The 20,655-nt window shown below is 41.7% G+C and overlaps 1 protein-coding gene across 2 annotated transcripts in view; it reads right to left on the bottom strand.

Annotated features, from left to right (window-relative positions):
- The window catches only part of INO80 (INO80 complex ATPase subunit), a 139,348-nt gene that overhangs the window by 100,794 nt on the left and 17,899 nt on the right, over positions 1-20,655 (bottom strand). For both annotated transcript variants that reach the window (XM_032176234.2, XM_032176235.2), the window contains exons 2-9: positions 18,229-18,414; positions 17,837-18,006; positions 17,679-17,746; positions 14,113-14,268; positions 9,479-9,599; positions 7,265-7,479; positions 2,720-2,773; positions 1,385-1,588 (exon numbers count right to left, since the gene is read on the bottom strand). In XM_032176234.2, coding sequence (XP_032032125.1) covers positions 1,385-1,588; positions 2,720-2,773; positions 7,265-7,479; positions 9,479-9,599; positions 14,113-14,268; positions 17,679-17,746; positions 17,837-18,006; positions 18,229-18,371 — 1,131 coding nt within the window. In that variant the 5' untranslated portion in view covers positions 18,372-18,414. The remainder of the gene's footprint in view (positions 1-1,384; positions 1,589-2,719; positions 2,774-7,264; positions 7,480-9,478; positions 9,600-14,112; positions 14,269-17,678; positions 17,747-17,836; positions 18,007-18,228; positions 18,415-20,655) is intronic.

Below are 20,655 nucleotides of genomic sequence, written 5' to 3'. Positions count from 1 at the left end.
AAAAAGATGCATAAGTCAGCACAACCATCAGCTATCAACATAACTAAGAATCTAGGTCTCACAAATCTAGAATATAGGCCAAGGTGCCTGCAAAACTTCAAGATCTGTGGCTAACTCTCAAATGACTTTAAATTCTATGAGTTAAGAATTCCCAAAAGCATCAAATGTTTACTAACTTGATAATATGATTACCTTGCATGCAAATATACAAATTAACCAGGAGACTTAAGAGAACTGAGCAAAATCCATCTTCATTCTCGATGTCATGATAAAATAAGGGAAGATCAAGAGCTCAGAAGAGGCTCCAAAGCTCCACTTAGACACGAGTTACTACATATACCTGAAAGAAAACATCATCCAATCCACTAATTCCCTTCTTTCTTCAAATCTCAACTCTCCTTCCATTCATCTCAGCTGGTTTATCAATGGCAATACAATGACTTTGCCTTCTTATTCTCTCCTCTTGCTTCCCTCAGCAATATACATAGCCTACACCAGCTGGCATCAGGTTTAGCAACAGTACTGGCTGCAAGTGAAAACAGTAAAGTAGGCTGGGCGTGGTGGCTCATGCCTGTAATCTCAACATTTTGGGAGGCTGAGGCAGGCGTATCATCTGAGCTCAGGAATTCGAAACCAGCCTGGCCAACATAGTGAAACCCTGTCTCTACTAAAAATACAAAAAATTAGCTGGGCATGGTGGTGGGTGCCTACAGTCCCAGCTACTCGGGAGGCTGAGGCAGAATTGCTTGAATCTGGGCGGCAGAGGTTGCAATGAACCGAGATTACGCCACTGCACTCCAGCCTGGGCGACAAGAGTGAAACTTCATCTCAAAAAAAAAAAAAAAATAAAACAGTACAGTAGGTGAAGGGTAAGTCTTAGAAAACTGGGCTCACTGTCCACTGTCCCTATCTGGCCCTGAATTTGGCAACTATTTCTTATTGTCAAAAAAAAGCAAAACTGTAGTCAGCACCTACAAACCAACCAAGATGAATTAAAAGCTACTTTCTTTCTCTTTTGTTCATTCCTTTTTCTTGAGGAATAAGTGCCCAGAATAGAGGACAGCTTAGAAGAAAAGAGAAAAAGACCTGAGGAGGGCCTTATCAAAAGACTAAACGCAGAATTGGTTTACTAGTCTAAAATCACCATCCTCAAAATTAAGTCTTTAAAAAAATTTCTGACGGTAGGAGACCAAGGCAGGCGGATCACTTGAAGCTCAGGAGTTTGAGACCAGCCTGGGCAACATGGCGAAACCGCAGCTCTACCAAAAAAAAAAAAAAAAAAATTGACAGTGTCATTGGTTAGATGTACAATTTTCAAAATGCAAACCAATCTCTTCAAATGGCTGTAGTAATTAGTTTTCAAAATGTTACGCTTTTGCCCTACCTCCCGCATTTCCTCATCCAACTTCCGCTGCTCCAAAGCTTCCTTCTCTGCTCTCTTGCGGTGCTCCTTCTCCACTTTCTCATATTTCTTCCAGTACAGAAGCATCTCCTTGGTGAGGCGGCGGGCACGAGGCAAGGTTTCCTTACAGTTCTTCTGGGCCTGCAAGGCAGCTCGACGCACCTCCTTCATGCACTGGTGAGCAAGCTGAAAACAACAACAGCATTACAGCGGAAAGGACCCCATACCAGAGGCTGGTTCTTCCCGGACTCTAAACCACATCATTCTTCAATCTGTTCAGTACAAACTGTCATCCTTGACCACATCTCTTTCTCCTGCAACTTGATTAATGTCCTTGTACAGTACTGTGACATAGGCCCAGACCCTGTGGTAATATCAGGGATAAGAAATCTATCCGATTTCTGTCACCTTAGAAGATGAAAAATTATAATGACGAAGAAGGACCTGGGATGTGCTTGGAAGTTACAAAATGTTATTGTACACATTAATAACAGCTATCATTGCTTATTATATCTTTAGCACCACTGAAAAATATATTAAACTAATTTACTCTTCACAAAAATCCTATGAAATTGGCATTACCGTCACCCTAATTTATAAATGAGGAAACACAGAAGTTGAATGACTACCCCAGAGAAACACAACTAATAACATGGCCTAATCTGATCCTCACAATTCTTAAAGGAAGTTGTTTTAGTTTCCTCTAAGGGAAGGTATTCACATCATTATTTCTTAGACGAGACTGAAGACGGAGATTCCATGATCTGCTCAAGAAATCAGGGTGGGCTATGGTCTTATCCAAAAAGGTTCAAATACCAGAAATGTGAGGAAGAACAATTTTATTTAATAAACAGATTGAGGCTGGGCGTGGTGGCTCATGCCTGTAATCCTAGCACTTTGGGAGGCCAAGGCAGGCAGATCACCTGAGGTCAGGAGTTCAAGACCAGCCTGGCCAACATGGTGAAACCCTGTCTCTACTAAAATACAAAAATTACAGGGCATGATGGCAGATGCCTGTAATCCCAGCTACTCGGGAGGCTGAGATGGGAGAATCGCTTGAACCTGGGAGACGGTGGTTGCAGTGAGCCGAGATCACTGCCACTGCACTCCAGCCTGGGCGGCTGAGACTCCGTCTCAAAAAATAAATAAATAAATAAATAAAAAATAAACAGCTTGAGAACATTCAGAAACTCTCTTACGAACTATTGGATTCATGATCAACAGGTTACAACAGACAAGAGCAGCAAGATGGACCCCAAAGAAGGAGAATATATTCCAGCAAAACATGAAATGGAAAACACAAAACTACAACTTTACCTTTCGGCTATTGGTGAGAAACAGGTTACGAGCTGAAGCTTTCTGCTTATTTGCCTAAAATATTTAAAAAACAATATTTCATTTAGGATTCATTTTTGAACTAAGACTATGTAGAATGCACAGTCTTTTATTCAATTCCTAGAGGGTTAGAAAATGTCAAGCCAAGCAAGATACATTACTTCATAAGGCATCGTCTCAATACCATACATAAAACTATTAAACAGGCATTCAAGAAGAATAAGTCAGCGTTGTGGATGCCTTAAACAGTCTTCTGTATACTTTTGGGAAGATGTTAAGTTACATGTAAGGCTTGAAGTGGACTAGAAAAATGTTAAAATACCTAAAACTTAGCACCATCCTGATTAAAAACATGTTGCTTACCAGGGCCAATCTGCAAGGCTGGGAGAACAGGGCACCCAGATACAGGAATCATTAGGAGAAAAGATAAACTAGTCTCCTAAGTTGTGATTCTAGCCCCACCTCCAGCCTAGGCAAACCTGATGTCACTATCACTCAGTTTCTGCCACCACATAAGCCTAATCTTCTCTAAAACTAAACTCCAAGGAAGACCTAACACAAAATAACCCAGCAGCCCACAACCCAGTATCCAGCTATTTGTGTTTTCCACTCTAGCTAAGGGGAAAAACAAAAGTCAGTACAGAAACCTGACTCCCCATGATGTCTATTTGACACGGAAGAAGATGCCGAAGAGGCAGAGCTGGGTGGCTCTTTCAGTACTGAACAGCATTCTCCTTGATGCTAAAGAAACAATGAGTTCAAAGTGACAAAGAAGGTCTGAAAGCCACTTCTCTAATGTTTGCACGTACGACAGCAAATTTAACGGAATATATCAGCCTTTTATAAAAAAAACTCTTACTAATTAAAGAGCTATTGTCACTCTGAAGCCAGGAACCTCAAATATTCCCACTAAAACGTCATTTCTTGGCCAGGCGTGGTGGTTCATGCCTGCAATCCCAGCACTTTGGGAGGCCGAGGTGGGTGGATCACTTGAGTTTGAGACCAGACTGGCCAATGTGGTGAAACCCCATTTCTACTAAAAATAGAAAACTTAGCCAGGCGTGGTGGCATATGCCTGTAATCCTAGCTACTCGGGAGGCTGAAGCAGGAGAATCACTTGAACTTAGGAGGTGAAGGCTGCAGTGAGCTGAGTGAGATCACACCACTGCACTCCAGCCTGGGCGACAAGAGCAAAACTCCGTCTCAAAAAAAAAAAAAAAAAAAAAAAGTCATTTCTTGGCCAGGCACAGTGGCTTACACCTGCAATCCCGGCACTTGGGAGGTTGAGGCAGGAGGATCACTTGAGTCCAGGAGTTCGAGACTAGCCTGGGCAACACAGTGAGACCTCGTCTCTATAAAAAATAAACAGAATTGGGCCGGGCATGGTGGCTCACACCTGTAATCCCAGCACTTTGGGAGGCCGAGGTGGTTGGATCACCTGAGGTCAGGACTTCAAGACCAGCCTGGTCAACATGGTGAAACTCCGTCTCTACTAAAAACACAAAAATTAGCTGAGTGTGGTGGCAGGTGCCTGTAATCCCAGCTACCCGGGAGGCTGAGGCAGGAGAATTACTTGAACTCAGGAAGTGGAGGTTGCAGTGAGTCGAGATCGTGCCATTGTACTCCAACCTGGGTGACAAGAGCCGAAACTCCATCTCAAAAAAAAAAAAAAAAAAAATTAAATAAACAGAATTAGCTCAGTGTGGTGGCACACACCTATAGCCCCAGGTACTCAGGAGGCTGAGGTGCGAGGACTGCTTGAGCCTGGGAGATCAATGCTGAAGTGAACTAAGATCAGTCCACTGCACTCCAGCCTGGGCAACAGAACAAGATCCCATCTCAAAAAGAAATGAAAACTCATTTCTTTCATTGAAAGGACACCATCTGAGGCCTCTTCATCAGGTACTAAGCAGGTTTTCCCATAACTTTCCCATCAAGAATGCTCAAGCACAGGCTGGGTGCAGTGGCTCACGTCTGCAATCCCAGCACTTTGGTAGGCCGAGGCGCACAGATAATGGTCAGATCGAGAACAGCCTGGCTAATACGGTGAAACCCTGTCTCTACTAAAAATACAAAAAAAATTAGCTGGGTGTTGGGGCGGGTGACTGTAGTCCCAGCTACTCCGGAGGCTGAAGGAGGAGAATGGCGTGCTAATACGGTGAAACCCTCTCTACTAAAAATACAAAAAAAAATTAGCCAGGTGTCGTGGCAGGTGCCTGTAGTCCCAGCTACTCCGGAGGCTGAAGGAGGAGAATGGCGTGCTAATATGGTGAAACCCTGTCTCTACTAAAAATACAAAAAAAATTAGCTGGGTGTCGTGGCAGGTGCCTGTAGTCCCAGCTACTCCGGAGGCTGAAGGAGGAGAATGGCGTGAACCTGGGAGGCGGAGCTTGCAGTGAGCCGAGACCCAGCCTGGGCGACAGTGAGACTCCATCTCAAAAAAAAAAAAAGAATGCTCAAGCATAAAGTATGTCTCCAGAAATACTTATTAACTGCTAAGGAAAAAAAAACTTTAATTTTACAGTAGCAAAACACCACCATACCAAGGGATCAAAGGTAATATCCTCAAAACATTAAAACAGGCTGGGCATGGTGGCTCACACCTATAATTCCAGCACTTTGGAAAGCCGAGGTGAGCAGCTCACTTGAGGTCAGGAGTTCAAGACCAGCCTGGCCAACATGGCGAAACCTCATCTCTACTAAAAATACAAAAATTAGCTGGGCGTGATGGCGCGCACCTGTAGTCCCAGCTACTCAGCTACTTGGGAGGCAGAAGTGGGAGAATCGCTTGAATCCAGGAGGCGGAGGTTGCAGTGAGCGAAGATTGCACCACTGTACTCCAGCCAGGGCAAGAGAGCGAGACTCCATCTCAAAAAAAAAAAAATTAAAACACACTATAACCTCTATAGTTTAAAAACTGTCGTACTAACCTATATGAAGTATATGTGTAAGATGCAGATCTAGTTTTATCTTTTTCAAAATTGCTACCCAGTTGTCTCAGCACTACTAATTTATAAGTCCACCGGCTTATTCCACTCATCTATTTGCCTATTCATGTGCCAGTACCACACTTTTTTAACTGTAGAGGTTTTGTAGTGTGTTCTAATGTTTAGCGGGGATTTTCCAATTCTTCCCCAGCTACTCCTACATTCTGACTTCATCACATAGACTTTATTATCAACTTTTCTCAATTCATAAAATATCCCGTTTCTAAAAAAAATCCAATTTATAATGAAATATCCTGTTCCTATCAGGATTGCACTCAATTCATCATTAAGAGTAATATGTAAACAACTGGTGAATCTCACTTAAGGGTAAACAGACATTCCTTGGACTATTAATTGCAACTTCTTTAAAAAAAAAAAAAAACGCTGCGTATGGCATCTGGCTTGCAACTATTAATTTTGAAATTATATCAAAATAACATGTTATTGGCTGGGCGCAGTGGCGCACATCTGTAATCCCAGCACTTTATGAGGCGGAGCCAGGCAGATCACCTGGGGTCAAGAGTTCGAGACCAGCCTGGCCAACATGGTGAAACCCCATCTCTACCAAAATACAAAAATTAGCTGGGCATGGTGGCATCTGCCTGTAGCCCCAGCTACTTGGAAGGCTAAGAAAGGAGAATTGTTTGAACCTGGGAAGCGGAGGTTGCAGTGAGTCGAGATGATGACACTGCAATCCAGCCCACGCAACAGAGCAAGACTCCATCTCAAAAATAAGAAGAAGAAAATAAAATGTTATCAAAACCAAATGAACTAAGAGGAAAAATGCTTATACATGTTTCTTTTAACTCGTTCACATTTTATTCTAGTGCCTGTGATTATTCAGCAACATTCAAACATTTGTAAATTCTCTAAGAAACATATCAACTCCTTTTTATTTAATTTTTGAGACAAAATAAATAAATATTTATTATGTTAAACATTTTGTTACACAAACTAGAGTGCAGTGGTGCGATCTCAGCTCACTGAAGCCTCAACCTCCTGGGCTCAATCTATCCTCCTGCCTCAGTCACTTGCATAGGTAGGGCTACAAACATGTGCCACTATGCCCAGTTCATTTTTGTAGTTTTTGTAGAGATGGGGTTTCACCATGTTGTCCAGACTGGTCTCAAACTCCTGGGCTCAAGCGATCCACCCACCTCAGCCTCCCAAAGTGCTGGGATTACAGGTGTGACCTACCATGCCTGGCCTCTTTTTAATTTTTTCTAATATCACCTATAAATTGGCTGTCAAGTATCTATTGCTATATTTAGGAAAACTGTATTCTTTCCTTGAAGAAGTTGTCCTCCAATTTTTTGACCAAGGAGCATCACACAATAACTAATTGTCTTGTGAATTCTGACCACATTCTAGAAGAAACTGTTAACTGAAAGAGTACTACTCAGCATTTTCTTGATTCCAACAGATTAGTTTCTTTGCGGAATTCCTATCTCTGAAAGTATCTAGCTCTCAGAGTTCCTCTTTAGTGGGTGGGGAGAGAAAACATTCTCCCAATCTCCATCTCCTGGAGGCATTCACTTACCTTTGGTAGTTCCTTTTTCACAATGCTGAGCCATACTTTCCTGCGACGAGCATTCAGCTGCTCAATGGATAAGTGCTTTTTCTTAGTGCCAGGGGGAGGTGCATCGTGAGAAAACTTGGCAAAGACTTTGGTCTGGTGGTGATGGCGACGAGGGGATTCTTCAGAGGAAAGTTCTTCATCTCTTCGTCTTTTTTTCTTCACTTTTTTCAACTTAGCTGCAAAAGAAACAGATGCAACAGGGTTGCACTTCCACAGGAGATAGTCACAAAGCAACCTCACGACTTAAAACACGCAAGGTTCTTTCCTTATTCCACCTGACACTGACAACACATATCCCTTTATCTACTCAGACCCATGAATATTCCTTGAGGAAGAAAAATAAAAGAGAAGAAGAAACATACTGATTGATATCTCACTAACCTAGAAAAGAACACTGGATACTCACTCTGTTTATAAGAAAGTGAAATACAGAATAAAACCCGAGAACCAAATTTCTTTTATTTTTTTTCCGAGACGGAGTCTCGCCCTGTCGCCCAGGTTGGAGTGCAATGGTGCAATCTCGGCTCACTGCAACCTCCACCTCCCAGGTTCAAGCAATTCTCCCGCCTCAGCCTCCCGAGTAGCTGGGACTACAGGCGTGTGGCAAGAACCAAATTTCTTTTGAACCTAATAGGTAAGGAAGTGTCTGAGGTATCACAGACTCAAGTAATAGTCAAAGGAAGGAAACTTATTTCTACTTGGTGGCAATATAAAGTGGCTATACGTCTATGCAGTGTGGGGAAAATAAGAAAAAAGTATACCTATAAGGTGGATAAAGAAAAATAAAAGAGAAGAAAAAGACGTATTGACATGTCACTAAGACTTGCAAGACAAAAATACATGAAACAAAACCTTAATTCAGGTTGGAGGAAGGGTGTGGAGGGTGAGAAAACACTAATAAAGATAATAGAGAAAGAAGGGAAGACTAAAAGGAGCCTTTTTGAGTACAATTCATGCCTTCAAGCCAGGTGCGATGGCTCACGCCAGTAACCCCAGCACTTTGAGAGGCCAAGGCAGGTGATCGATCACCTGAGGTCAGGAGTTCAAGACCAGCCTGGCCAACATAGTGAAACCCCATCTCTACTAAAAATACAAAAATTAGCCAGGTATAGTGGCGTGCACCTGTAATCCCAGCTACTTGGGAGGCTGAGGCATGAGAATTGCTTGGACTCAGGAGGTGGAGGTTGCAGTGAGCTGAGATTGTGCCACTGCACTCCAGCCTGGGTGACAGAGCGAGACTCCATCTCAAAAAAAAAAAAAAAAAAAAAAAAAAAGAAATTAATACTTTCAGGGGAATAAAATTTGCCTCACAAAGATAGTTTAAAACTTTCTCTTTCAGTTTCCTTCCTGATATCCAGCTGCTGAGAGCTCAGTAAGAGAGGAAAGGACATTTCCTGGCAAACATGCAAACAAACACTACAGAAGATCATCAGGAGGTGATCTATTTTAAATCACCTCAGACAGCAACAATGATAACTTATTCCAAACACTTTGGGTTACTTTTCTTACTTCTCTGTGCATAACCAACTTCCTATCCCAGAACATTTGCAATATTTGTACAGTGTGTATAAGAAAAATGGAATAAACTAATTTTGCCTAAACCTTTAGCTAGGAATCTGTCTTTCCAATTCTAGAACTAAAGACTATAAGCCAAATATGAATTAAGGTTAATAATATAGTCTATCCTTCCTATCTGTGGGTTCCACATCATAGATTCAAACAACTGAGGATCAAAAATATTCAGGAAAACAAAAAAAAAAGAATGGTTGTAGCAGCTGTACTGAATATGTACAAACTGTTTTTGGTCATTATTCTCTAAACGATATAGGGTAACAAGTATTTACATAGCAGTTACATTGTATTAGGTATTATAAATAATCCAGAGATGACTTAAAGTATACGAGAGGATGTGCACAGCTCATATGCAAATACTATACCATTTTATATAAAGAACTTGAGCATCTGTGGATTTTGGTATCTGCCAGGGGTCCAGAATCCAATCACCCATGGATACCAAAGCGAAAATTGTACTTGCTACTAAATAGAAAGGAGAGTTTTTCAGATAAAGCAAATTTCTACATATGGACTATATATAAAGTCCAAATGCACCAGTAGGCCACATGCAATTCTGAAACTAAGAATGAATATACGTGGAAGGCAGTTCAGCATGCTCACCTTTAAGTTTCTTTTCCTCCTTAAATTTCTTTTTCTTGGGTCCAAGTAGATGCCGTTGTTGCTCATAGAAAGGGTCATATGTGGAGAGCAGGCCTGCACTGTAGTACTGATATTGCTGCAACTGAAGCAGGCAAAAACCATGATGGGCCGGTTTTCTATAGTACAGCTTTCAAATTATCTTTACTACAGAAAACTAAGCCAGAGGAAATCATGGCTCCTAAATACAGTATTCTTCCCACAAAGAGATCAGTAACATCTAGTATATCAAAGGGAATCACTTCCTTAACTTCAAACAAAATGAGTTCAACTCCTATACACGTAACAGGTCACTGAAAATAATTTAAGAAAGCAAAACTCTTCATGCTTCTGAATTTCTACAGAATACTTACTTAAACCTGACATATACTAAGACATGAAATTAATTCCTTGCAGAAATGTCTCCCCTTGGAAATTCACCACCAAGAAATAAACCATATTTCTATTACCAACAGTTCCTCATGCTTTTCTTTTTTTTTTTTTTTGAGACACAGTCTTGCTCTGTTGCCAGGCTGGAGTGCAGCAGTGTGATCTCGGCTCACTGCAACCTCCGCCCCTTGGTTCAAGCGATTCTCGTGCCTCAGCCTCCCAAGTAGCTGGGATTATAAGCGCACGCCACCACACCCAGCTGATTTTTGTATTTTTAGTAGAGACAGGGTTTCACCACGTTGGCCAGGATGGTCTTGATCTCCTGACCTTGTGGTCAGCCCATCTCGGTGTCAGCCCACCTCGGTGTCAGCCCACCTCAGTGTCAGCCCACCTCAGCCTCCCAAAGTGCTGGGATTACAAGTGTGAGCCACTGCAACTGGCCCTTCATGCTTGCTTTTCTGTTAGTCATATGCCTGCTTCAAATAGTCACCAGTCATCCCAATTCTTCAATCTTTCAAGTCTTTCCTCTCTTCATCTCCCACTAAGAGAGACTGCTATTATTATAGATAGTGCCTACATTGCCAGAATTCTAACATATGAATAATGTAACTCTTTCCATCCAGGAAGTGATAAGTAAATGCTTTCAAATGTTTCACTTAATCCCCAAATCTCATATTAATTTTGTCTCACATATTACTAATGCATAAATATAAATTAAAATTACGTAGCCCACTGTTAAATCTCTTTCCTGGATTATAGCCAAATAAATTGTCCGAGGACTGAAATAAGACTGAAAGATTAACATAGGGAACTATTACAATGTCCTCTGTTAAAAATCAAAATTAAATTAGCATGCACTGAGCTGTACACTTAAAGTCTGAGAACTTTCCTATATGTATGTTTTACTTGAATTTAAAAAATAAGCAGGCCAGGCATGGTGGCTCAGCTGGGCGCCATGGCTCATGCCCGTAACACCAGCACTTCGGAAGGCCAAGGTGGGCAAATTATTTGAGGTCAGGAAGTCAAGACCAGCCTGGCCAACATGATGAAACCACATCTCTACTAAAAATTAAAAAAAAATTAGCCAGGCATGGTGGTGGGCTTCTGTAGTCTCAGCTACTTGGGAGACTAAGACAGGAGAATTGCCTGAACCCAGGAGGCAGAGGTTGCGGTGAGCCAAGATCATGCCACTGCATTTCAGTCTGGGTGACAGAGCTTCCATCTCAAAAAATAAAATAAAAATAAATAAAAAATAAACATAAAAAACAAGCAAATACTTGGAGCGCCAAGTCCCTTAGTGCTGGAGTTTAAGAAGGAAGGAACTTGGCCAGGCGCAGCGGCTCACGCCTGTAATCCCAGCACTTTGGGAGGCCGAGGCAGGCGGATCACGAGGTCAGGAGATCGAGACCATACAAAGGCTGGAGTGCGGATGGACCCTGGGGGCGACTGCACTGAGATCGGCACGGACTCACCCGGTGAAAAAAAAAAAAAAAAAAAAGAAAAAAGAAGGAAGGAACTTTTTACATCAAAATGGTCAGATACTGTGTTTACCACTTCTACAGGTTTATAAGGTTCGGAATATTATTCCAATCTCTCTGAACTAACTTTGGACCTTAACTAATTGCTAGAAAATTCTTACGTCTTCAAATATACTACTGCTCATTATGTACAATGTCCCACACTTGTAGAAATAGTCAGAAGGCGGCTGGGCGGGGTGGCTCACCCCTGTAATCCCAGCACTTTGGGAGGCCGAGGCGGGTGGATCACCTGAGTCTGAGACCAGCCTGACGAACATTGAAAAACCCTATCTCTACTAAAAATACAAAACTAGCTGGGCGTGGTGGCGCACGCCTATAATCCCAGCTACTTGGGAGACTGAGGCAGGAGCATTGCTTGAACTCAGAATGCGGAGGTGGCAGTGACCCGAAATTGCACCATTGCACTCGAGCCTGGGCAACAAGAGTGAAACTCAATCTCAAAAAATAAAAAAGAAAGAAATAGAAGGCTTTGGTAACGGCGTTCAAATAGTTGTCACTCAAAACTATCATTTTATTGTTAGTGTATGAAGAGCTTTCTAAGACAGAAACACTACTCCCAAAGAGCAACTGCATGAATAAGCAACACTAGAATGTAAGCATTCTGGCAATTCCTCAAAAGGCTAAACAAGGAGTTTCCATATGACCCAGCAACTTCTCTGTTAAGTATATAATGAAGAGAAATAAAAACACATCCACACAAATCTTCATATCATCATTATTCAAAATAGCCAAAAAGTAGAAATATGCTAATCATAGTTCATGAACTGGATAATGCATATATAAAATAAGGTATAAATACAACGAATATTTGCAAAAAAAGAAATGAAATGCTGATACATGCTACATTAATCAATCTTGAAAATATGACATTAAGTGAGAGAAGCTGGACACAGCAACATGTTGCATGATTCCATTTGTATGAAATGTCTAGAATGGGCACATTTATAGAAACAGAGTGGATTGGGCTGGGGATGGTGGCTCACGCCTGTAATCCCAGCACTTTGGTAGGCTAAGGCAGGAGGATAACCTGAGGTCAGGAGTTCGAGACCAACCTGGCCAACATGGTGAAAACCCGTCTTTACTAAAAATGCAAAAAAAAAAAAGCTGGGTGTGGTGGCGCACGCCCGTAATCCCAGCTACTCGGCAGGCTGAGCAGGAGAATCGCTTCACCCTGGGAGGCAGAGGATGCAGTGAGCCAAGGTCGCACCACTGCACTCCAGCCTGGGCAACAGAGCGAGACTCTGTCCAAAAAAAAGAAAAAAGAAACAGAGTGGACTGGTGGCTGCCTGGACTGAGGGACAGATAGAATGAGGGGCAACAGCTAAGAGGCATGCAGTTTCTTTATGAGGTGATGTAAATGTTCAGGAATTAGGCCGTAATGATAGTAACCCAACTATGAATATATTAAAAAAAACACTGAATTGCACACTATATAAGGCTGAAGTTTTGTTATGTGAATTACATCTCAATAAAGCTGTTCCACTGCTACCTAAACATAAAGTTAAAATGATGTATCTTTTTTTTTTGAAGAACATATCTTTTAGTCCAGTACATCTGAAGTATTAGTAGTTCAATTTCATTGATTCCAGAGAATTTTAGAAAAATTTTTTTTTTTTTTTTTTGAGATGAAGTCTCACTCTGTCACCCAGCCAAGAGTGCAGTGGTGCAAACTCGGCTCACTGCAACCTCCACCTCCTGGGTTCAAGCGATTCTCCTGCCTCAGCCTCCTGAGTAGCTGGGATTACAGGCATGCACCACCACGCCCAGCTAATTTTGTATTTTTAGTAGAGACAGGGTTTCCCCATGTTTGTCAGGCTGGTCTCGAACTCCTGACCTCAGATGATTCACCTGCCTGGGCCTCCCAAAGTGCTGGGATTACAGGCGTGAGTCACTGCGCCCGGCCAACTTTTTGTATTTTTAGTAGAGATGGAGTTTCACCAAGTTGGCTGGGCTGGGCTCCAACTCCTGACCTCAAGTGATCTGCCCACTTCAGCCTCCCAAAGTGCTGGGATTACAGGCGTGAGCCACCGCACCCAGTCAGGAATTTTCTTTTAAGTTCCAGGGTACGTGTGCAAGATGTGCAGGTTTGCTACACGGGTAAACATGTGCCATGTGGTTTGCTGCACCTATCAACCCATCACCTAAGTATTAAGCCCAGAAAGCATTAGTTATTTTTCCTGATGCTCTCCCTCCTCCTACACCCACCTGCCCAGGCCCCAGTGTGTCTTGTTCCCCTCCCTGTGTCCATGTGTTCTCATTGTTCAGCTCCCACTTACACTCCCTGCTGAGGATAATGATTTCCAGCTCCATAAAATGATGTATCTTTTTTTTTTTTTTGAGACAGAGTCTCGCTCTGTCCCCAGGCTGGAGTGCAGTGGCTTGATCTCGACTCACTGCAACCTCTGCCTCTGGGTTCAAGCGATTCTCCTACCTCAGCCTCCTGAGTAGCTTGGGACTACAGGCGCACGCCACCACACCCAGGTAATTTTTGTATTTTTAGTAGACAGGGGGTTTCACCATGTTGGCCGGGATGGTTTCAATTTCTTGACCTCATGATCCACCCACCTCGACCTCCCAAAGTGCTGGGATTATAGGTGTGAGCCACCACGCTCAGCCAAAATGATGTATCTTTAATGACTATAAAGCAGAGGGTGAATACTCAGTTTGAAGTGTTTCTCCTGAAACTCTTACCTCCTTGTCTTTACTATACTTATTTTGATGAAGTTTCTTATATTTGTGTAGTCGAAGCATGTTGTGAAGTTCTTCTCTGCTAAGATTGAGTTCTTCTTCATCACCATCTTCACTCTGAGAATCAGCCTCGCTGGATTCATCACTTAGCAGAATGCTCTGAAAAGGGTGAAAATAGAAATGTATCTTTTGCTGTGAAGCAATCCCATTTATAATCCAAGCATTTTTTCCCAGATCCAAAACAATGACAAAAACAGCAGGAAGATAGTCACTCCAGTTCCCCTTATGATATGCTTTATAAATTCAACTGAAAAACATTAAGAATACTAATTAAACTTAGGGAATACAAATTAAAATGCAATAAAACATGGGACATGTTATCAGCAACAAGGCTAAAAATTCCTCTGAATACTTACAAAAGTATAAGCAATACATAAATATCATATACATATAAACTATACATACATGCCAAACAGGAAGGCAAAAAAAACAACTACCTATAGGGTATAAAAAAATATAGAAAGCAAGCTGTAATGGCCCAAAAGGAGAAATATCCCAAATATCTATTTATTGATAAATGGATAAATAAAATGTGGAATATCCAGATAATGAGATGTAATTCAGCCATGAAAAGGAATAACACGTTAGTAGGGGCTACAATATGAAGAACCTTGAAAATATTATGCTAAATTAAAGAAGTCAGTCATAAAAGGTCACGTTATCCTAGGATTCAATTTATATGAAATGTCTAGGCTGGGAGTGGTGGCTCACACCTGTAATCCCAACACTTTGGCAGGCCCAGGCAGGAGGACTGCTTGAGGCCAGGAGTTTGAGACCAGCTTGGGCAACCTAGTAAGATCTCTTCTCTACAGAAAAAGGCATGTGCCTATAGTCCCAGCTACTTGGGAGACAGAGGAGGAAGGACTGCTTGACCCCAGGAATTCGAGGGTGCAGTGAGCTATGGCTGCATCACTGCACTCCAACCTAGGAAACAGTTGCAAGAGCCTGTCTCTTAAAAAGAAAACAAAAACAAAAATTCCAGAAGAGGCACATCAACACAAACAAAAAGCAGATTAGTGGCTGCCAAAGGACAGAGGAAATAGAAAATGGAGAGTACTGCTGGCCGGGCTCAGTGGCTCACATCTGTAATCCCAGCACTTCGGGAGGCCGAGGCGGGGGGATCACAAGGTCAGGAGTTTGAGAATAGCCTGGCCAACACGGTGAAACCCTGTCTCTACTAAAAATACAAAAATTAGCCAGGCGTGGTGGCAAGCGCCTGTAGTTCCAGCTACTCAGGAGGCTGAGGCAGGAGAATCGCTTAAACCCAGGAGGCAGAGGTTGCAGTGAGCTGAGATCGCGCCACTACACTACAGCCTGGGCGACAGAGCAAGGCTCCGTCTCAAAAAACAAAAAGGAAAAAAAGAAAATGGAGAGTGACTGCTAACGGGTACAGGGTTCATTTCAGAATGTTAAAAATTTTCTGAGATTACATTGTAATCATGGGTATACAACTTTGTAAATACACGAAAAACGACTAAGTTTTAACCTGTAAAAGGGTGTATTTGGCTAGGCACGGTGGCTCACACCTGTAATCCCAGCACTTTGAGAGGCTGAGGCAGGCAGATTGCTTGAGCTCAGGAGTTCGACACCAGCCTGGGCAACATGGCGAAACCCCCAAAAATTAGTTGAACGTGGTGGTGCGGGCCTGTAGTCCTACTTCACAGGGGTGAGGCTGGAGGATCACTAGAACCCAGGAGGTCGAAGCTGCACTAAGCTGAGATTGTGCCACCGCACTCCAGCCAGGGTGAAAAAGTGAGACCCTGTCTCGAAAATAAATAAAATAAAATAAAATAAAATGAAAAGGTGAATTTTATGACAATGAATTATAACTCAATTTTTCAAAATATGACAGCTAAACATAACAATTTCTGCATTTCCAACAACCTAAAGCGCAACTGATATTGACCAAATCGGACCTTTTACACATGAGCCTTTTGAAGGACCTAGTGATAATAATGAAGGGTTTTAATTGCTTTTGAGTACTTCATAGGAAAAGTATAAAAGAGAAATAATTAGTTCCAATAAAAGAAATACTATCCTTAATTCAGTTTGGCCACTGACAGTAATCTTCTAAGAGTGTAAATGAGATTAACAACCTCTCTGCTTGTAAACACGCCAATGGCTTATGACTACAAAGACAGTAAAACACAAATTCCTTAACATAGACAAAGCCTGTGTGATCACAGTCTTGTAACTTCATCTTCCACCATCCTCCTCATTCACTGTGCTCTAGCCATACTAGACTTCTTTTTTCACCAAACATACTAAGTTGTTTCTTTTCTCAGGACTTTTGTAGTTGTTCCTTCTGACCGAAATGCCGTTACCCTAGATATAACATGGTTCTCTGTGATCACTCAGAATCAGTTGAAATGTTACGTCTTTAAAGAAGCCATGTTTATTTACTTGTTTACAGGCTTACTAACTGCCTGCCTCCTTTAGAATGTAAGCACCATTGGGCAGGAAACTTGCCCAACCATAACAGTACCTGGCACATGCACATGGATGCACTAAATCAACATCTGTTAAATGAATAAACTACTCAGGAACTTAAGGAAGTTATGGAATTAATATAAATTATGGAACTTATGGAATTAATATTCCTGATTATGTGACCCAATGAGTGCAAAGACTTCATCTGATAAATTTTTGTACTTCCTCTTTCCCCTCAGTACGTTATAACAGGTTGAGCATGCCTATTCCAAAAACCCAAAATACTCCGAAATCTCAAAGGTTTTGAGCACCAATAAGATGCCACAAGTGGAAAATTCCACACCTGACCTCATGTGACAGGTCACAGTCAAAACACAGGTATATAAAACAGTTTATTCAGCATCCCCAAGGGAAAAATATAATTACCTTCAGGCTATGTTAAGGTGTATATAAAACATAAATGAATTGTGTTTATTAACTTGGGTCCCATCTCCAAGATATCTCATTTTGTACTGTAAATATTCAAAAAAAAAAAAATCTGAGGCTGGGAGCTCACGCCTATAATCCCAGCACTTTGGGAGGCTGAGACAGGCGGATCACCTGAGGTCAGGAGTTTGAGACCAACCTAGCTAACATGGTGAAACCTCATTTCTACTAAAAATACAAAAAAATTAGCTGGGCGTGGTGGCGCGTGCCTGTAATCCCAGCTACTCAGGAGGCTGAGGCAGGAGAATCACTTGAACCCAGGAGGCGGAGGTTGCAGTGAGCTGAGATCATGCCATTGCACTCCAGCTTGGGCAACAAGAGTGAAACGTCGTCTCAAAAACAAAATCTGAAACACATCTGGTCTCAAGCATTTCAGATTGGCAATACTCAACCTGTACTCAATTCATGTTTGCTAAATGACTTCACTGAATCTTCCAGATTTTCTCAATAATCTCTTCAAAAAACCACATCCAGTATAAAAGAATCATATTTGAAAAACTCTGTCAATCTGCCAAAATGAGTTGATAACTTTCCCATCTATTAGTAACTTTAGCAGACTATCTGCATTGTAAACATCCTGCTTTATCTCTTACCTTTAGCCACTTTCTGCTTTTCTTCAGCTTAGAGAAATTATATAAATTCCCCTTATCACATTTTGATTCTGTATAAAGAAACACAAAGAATAAAAAAATTAAAGGATGACTGCCCCAAGATAACGATAGTCCAAAGGGGGATGTCACACCACACTGACCTGACTGTAGAACTCCATTCAGAGAATACGTGTTTAACATTCCAGAACTGCCTGCTCCAGAAGTTTCACCAAGCAATGAATTTGGAGGTTCTTCCTTAACTTGTATTAAGGGATCCCCAGACTGGGGCAATAAGGGATTACTGTCATCCAGTCCATCTTCACTGTCATCACTATAAATTGAAGAATGAGTCCACAATTACAGCTGACCCAATAAAATATAATTTAAAGTTAGAACTGGACACTTTACAGAATATAAATTGACTGTTTTTATTTGAAAGAGGCAAAAGAAAATATCAAACAAAAATCATAAGATACTTTAATCCTATAAAATCTGTAAGGATAATGGAAATCAGGAATTTGGAAAAACATATTGCAAAGATACAATAACATACCTAGAAATATTCCTATTGAAGATGGCTGACGTTTGTCGCAGAAAATGGTCCAACCGGAGGGCCCTCTCCAAGTACTGAAGATAGAGGGGCTTTGCCAGCTCAGTGCAGCCTCCATCATCCCTGGCACCCAACTCCGAGGCCATAGAACAAATTTGTCTTCATGCACAAGGACCTCCGACTGCACGGCTGCAGAACAGAGATAAGAAGTGAAAGATGAAATTACTATCCATTCTCCCTTTCTCTTGCCTCCTTGTTCCCAATATGAAGAGAAACCAGACCTTCCAGAACACAAGACACTGAGAAGACAGGAGTCTGCAGAAAGATCATGATAAAGCTCTTGTTAGACACTGCCTCCTAAAGCAAAGGCAGACGTTAAAAGGATATAAAGAATATAAAAGTATAGCAACACAGTTACATTTCACAATGAAAATTCATACTATACTTTTTCAAAACAGTATCTTAAAACGTATACCCACTTCCTTTATCCCTTTCAACAAAAAATTACCCAAAACTATGAATAAACAACTATCCAAATCTACACCCCAAGCTCACTGTTGCGCACCTCAGAAAGGAAAGTACTAGAGGAGCACTCGTTCTCAGCATCACCTTCAAAATAGGTGCTGCCCTCTTCATTTTGAATTCATATTCATACATATATGTAAGGTATCTTATTTATAAGGGAATAGACGTACTGGCAGAGTATTTTACTATCCTTTGTAAAAATGCCATAATGAGTAAAATTTAAATTTAGAAAATTGGAGCAAAAAGAATAAAAGTGAGGGTGAGAAACACGGGTATAGCCTAAGCATTCTCTTTGCTACCTTACATTGTTAAAGACAACATTAGGGTCAGAACATCTTCACTAGAGACACAATCACACAATCAGTATAACAACGCTTCTCCCACCACTTTCTTGTTTGTTTTTGGTTTTTGAGATGGAGTCTCGCTCTGTCACCCAGGCAATTCAAGCAATTCTCCCGCCTCAGCCTCCTGAGTAGCTAGGATTACAGGCGCCCACCACCACGCCCAGCTGATTTTTGTATTTTTAGTGGAGACGGGGTTTCACCATGCTGGTCAGGCTGGTCTTCAACTCCTGACCTCAAGCAATCCACCCGCCTCGGCCTCCCAAAGTGCTGGGATTACAGGCTTGAGCCACCATGCCCAGCCTTCTCCCACCACTTTCAAACAGTAACATTTGCCTTATACCTGGTTATCTCTAAATACTTAAAAGGTTACACGAGGATTAAATAATGACATAATTTACACTAATAAGCCCACCAAATGACGTAAGTACTCAATAAACCATAAATTATTGTTATTTTTTTTCAGACGGAGTTTCGCTCTTGCAGTGGGGTGATCTTAGCTCACTGCAACCTCTGCCTCACAGGTTCAAGTGATTCTCCTGCCTCAGGCTCCCAAGTAGCTGGGATTACAGGCGTCTGCCACCACGCCTGGCTAATTTGTTTTATTTTTAGTAGAGATGGGGTTTCACCATGTTGGCCAGGCTGGTCTGGAACTCTTGACCTCAGGTGATCTACCAGTCCCAACCTCCCAAAGTGCTACGATTACAGGCGTGAGCTACTGTGCCCAGCCTAAAATACAAAAATACTAAAAATACAAACATTAGCTGGGCGTGGTGGCAGGCATCTGTAATTCCACCTACTCAGCAGACTGAGGCAGGAGAATCGCTTGAACCTGGGAGGCAGAAGTTGCAGTGAGCCAAGACTGTGCCACTGCACTCCAGCCTGGGCAACGAGAGGAAAACCCCATCTCAAAAAACAACAACAACAAAAAACTAAATGATAAGTTTTTTTTGTTTTTTGTGTTTTTAGTAGGAAGGGGTTTCACCATGTTAGCCAGAATGGTCTTGATCTCCTGACCTTTGTGATCAGCCTGCCTCGGCCTCCCAAAGTGCAGGGATTATAGGCGTGAGCCACCACGCCTGGCCAACTAAGTGATAAGCTTTAAAGGCAATCATACATCTGAGTTGTCTTCTCTTTTTTTTTTTTTTTACAGTTTTCTAATATAACCTTTCTATCTAAAACAGTGTAACTTCTAGAAAAACCAGGAGAAAATCTTCATGACTGACCATAAAAAATTCTAGATATGCAATCAAAAGCACACAAGATCAAAAATTAGACCATGCAAATTAAAAATGTTTACACTTTAAAATATATCATTAAGAAAATGAAGACAAACTAGGCACAGTGGCTCATGCCTGTAATCCCAACACTCTGGGAGACCGAAGTGGTGGGAGGATCACTTGAGCCCAGGAAGACAAGATCAACCTGGGCAACACAGTGAGATCTCATCTCTTCAAAAGAATTTAAAATTAGCTGGGCATGGTGGCACAGGCCTCTGGACAAACTATTTGGGAGGCTGAAGTGGGAGGATCACTTACAGCCCAGGAGTTTGAGGCTACAATGA

Source organism: Hylobates moloch, unplaced genomic scaffold (assembly GCF_009828535.3).
Source record: "Hylobates moloch isolate HMO894 unplaced genomic scaffold, HMol_V3 SCAFFOLD_14, whole genome shotgun sequence".
NCBI lineage: Eukaryota > Metazoa > Chordata > Mammalia > Primates > Hylobatidae > Hylobates > Hylobates moloch.
The sequence above is the reverse complement of the archived record's forward strand: the minus strand, read 5'-3'. Positions and strand labels throughout refer to the sequence as shown.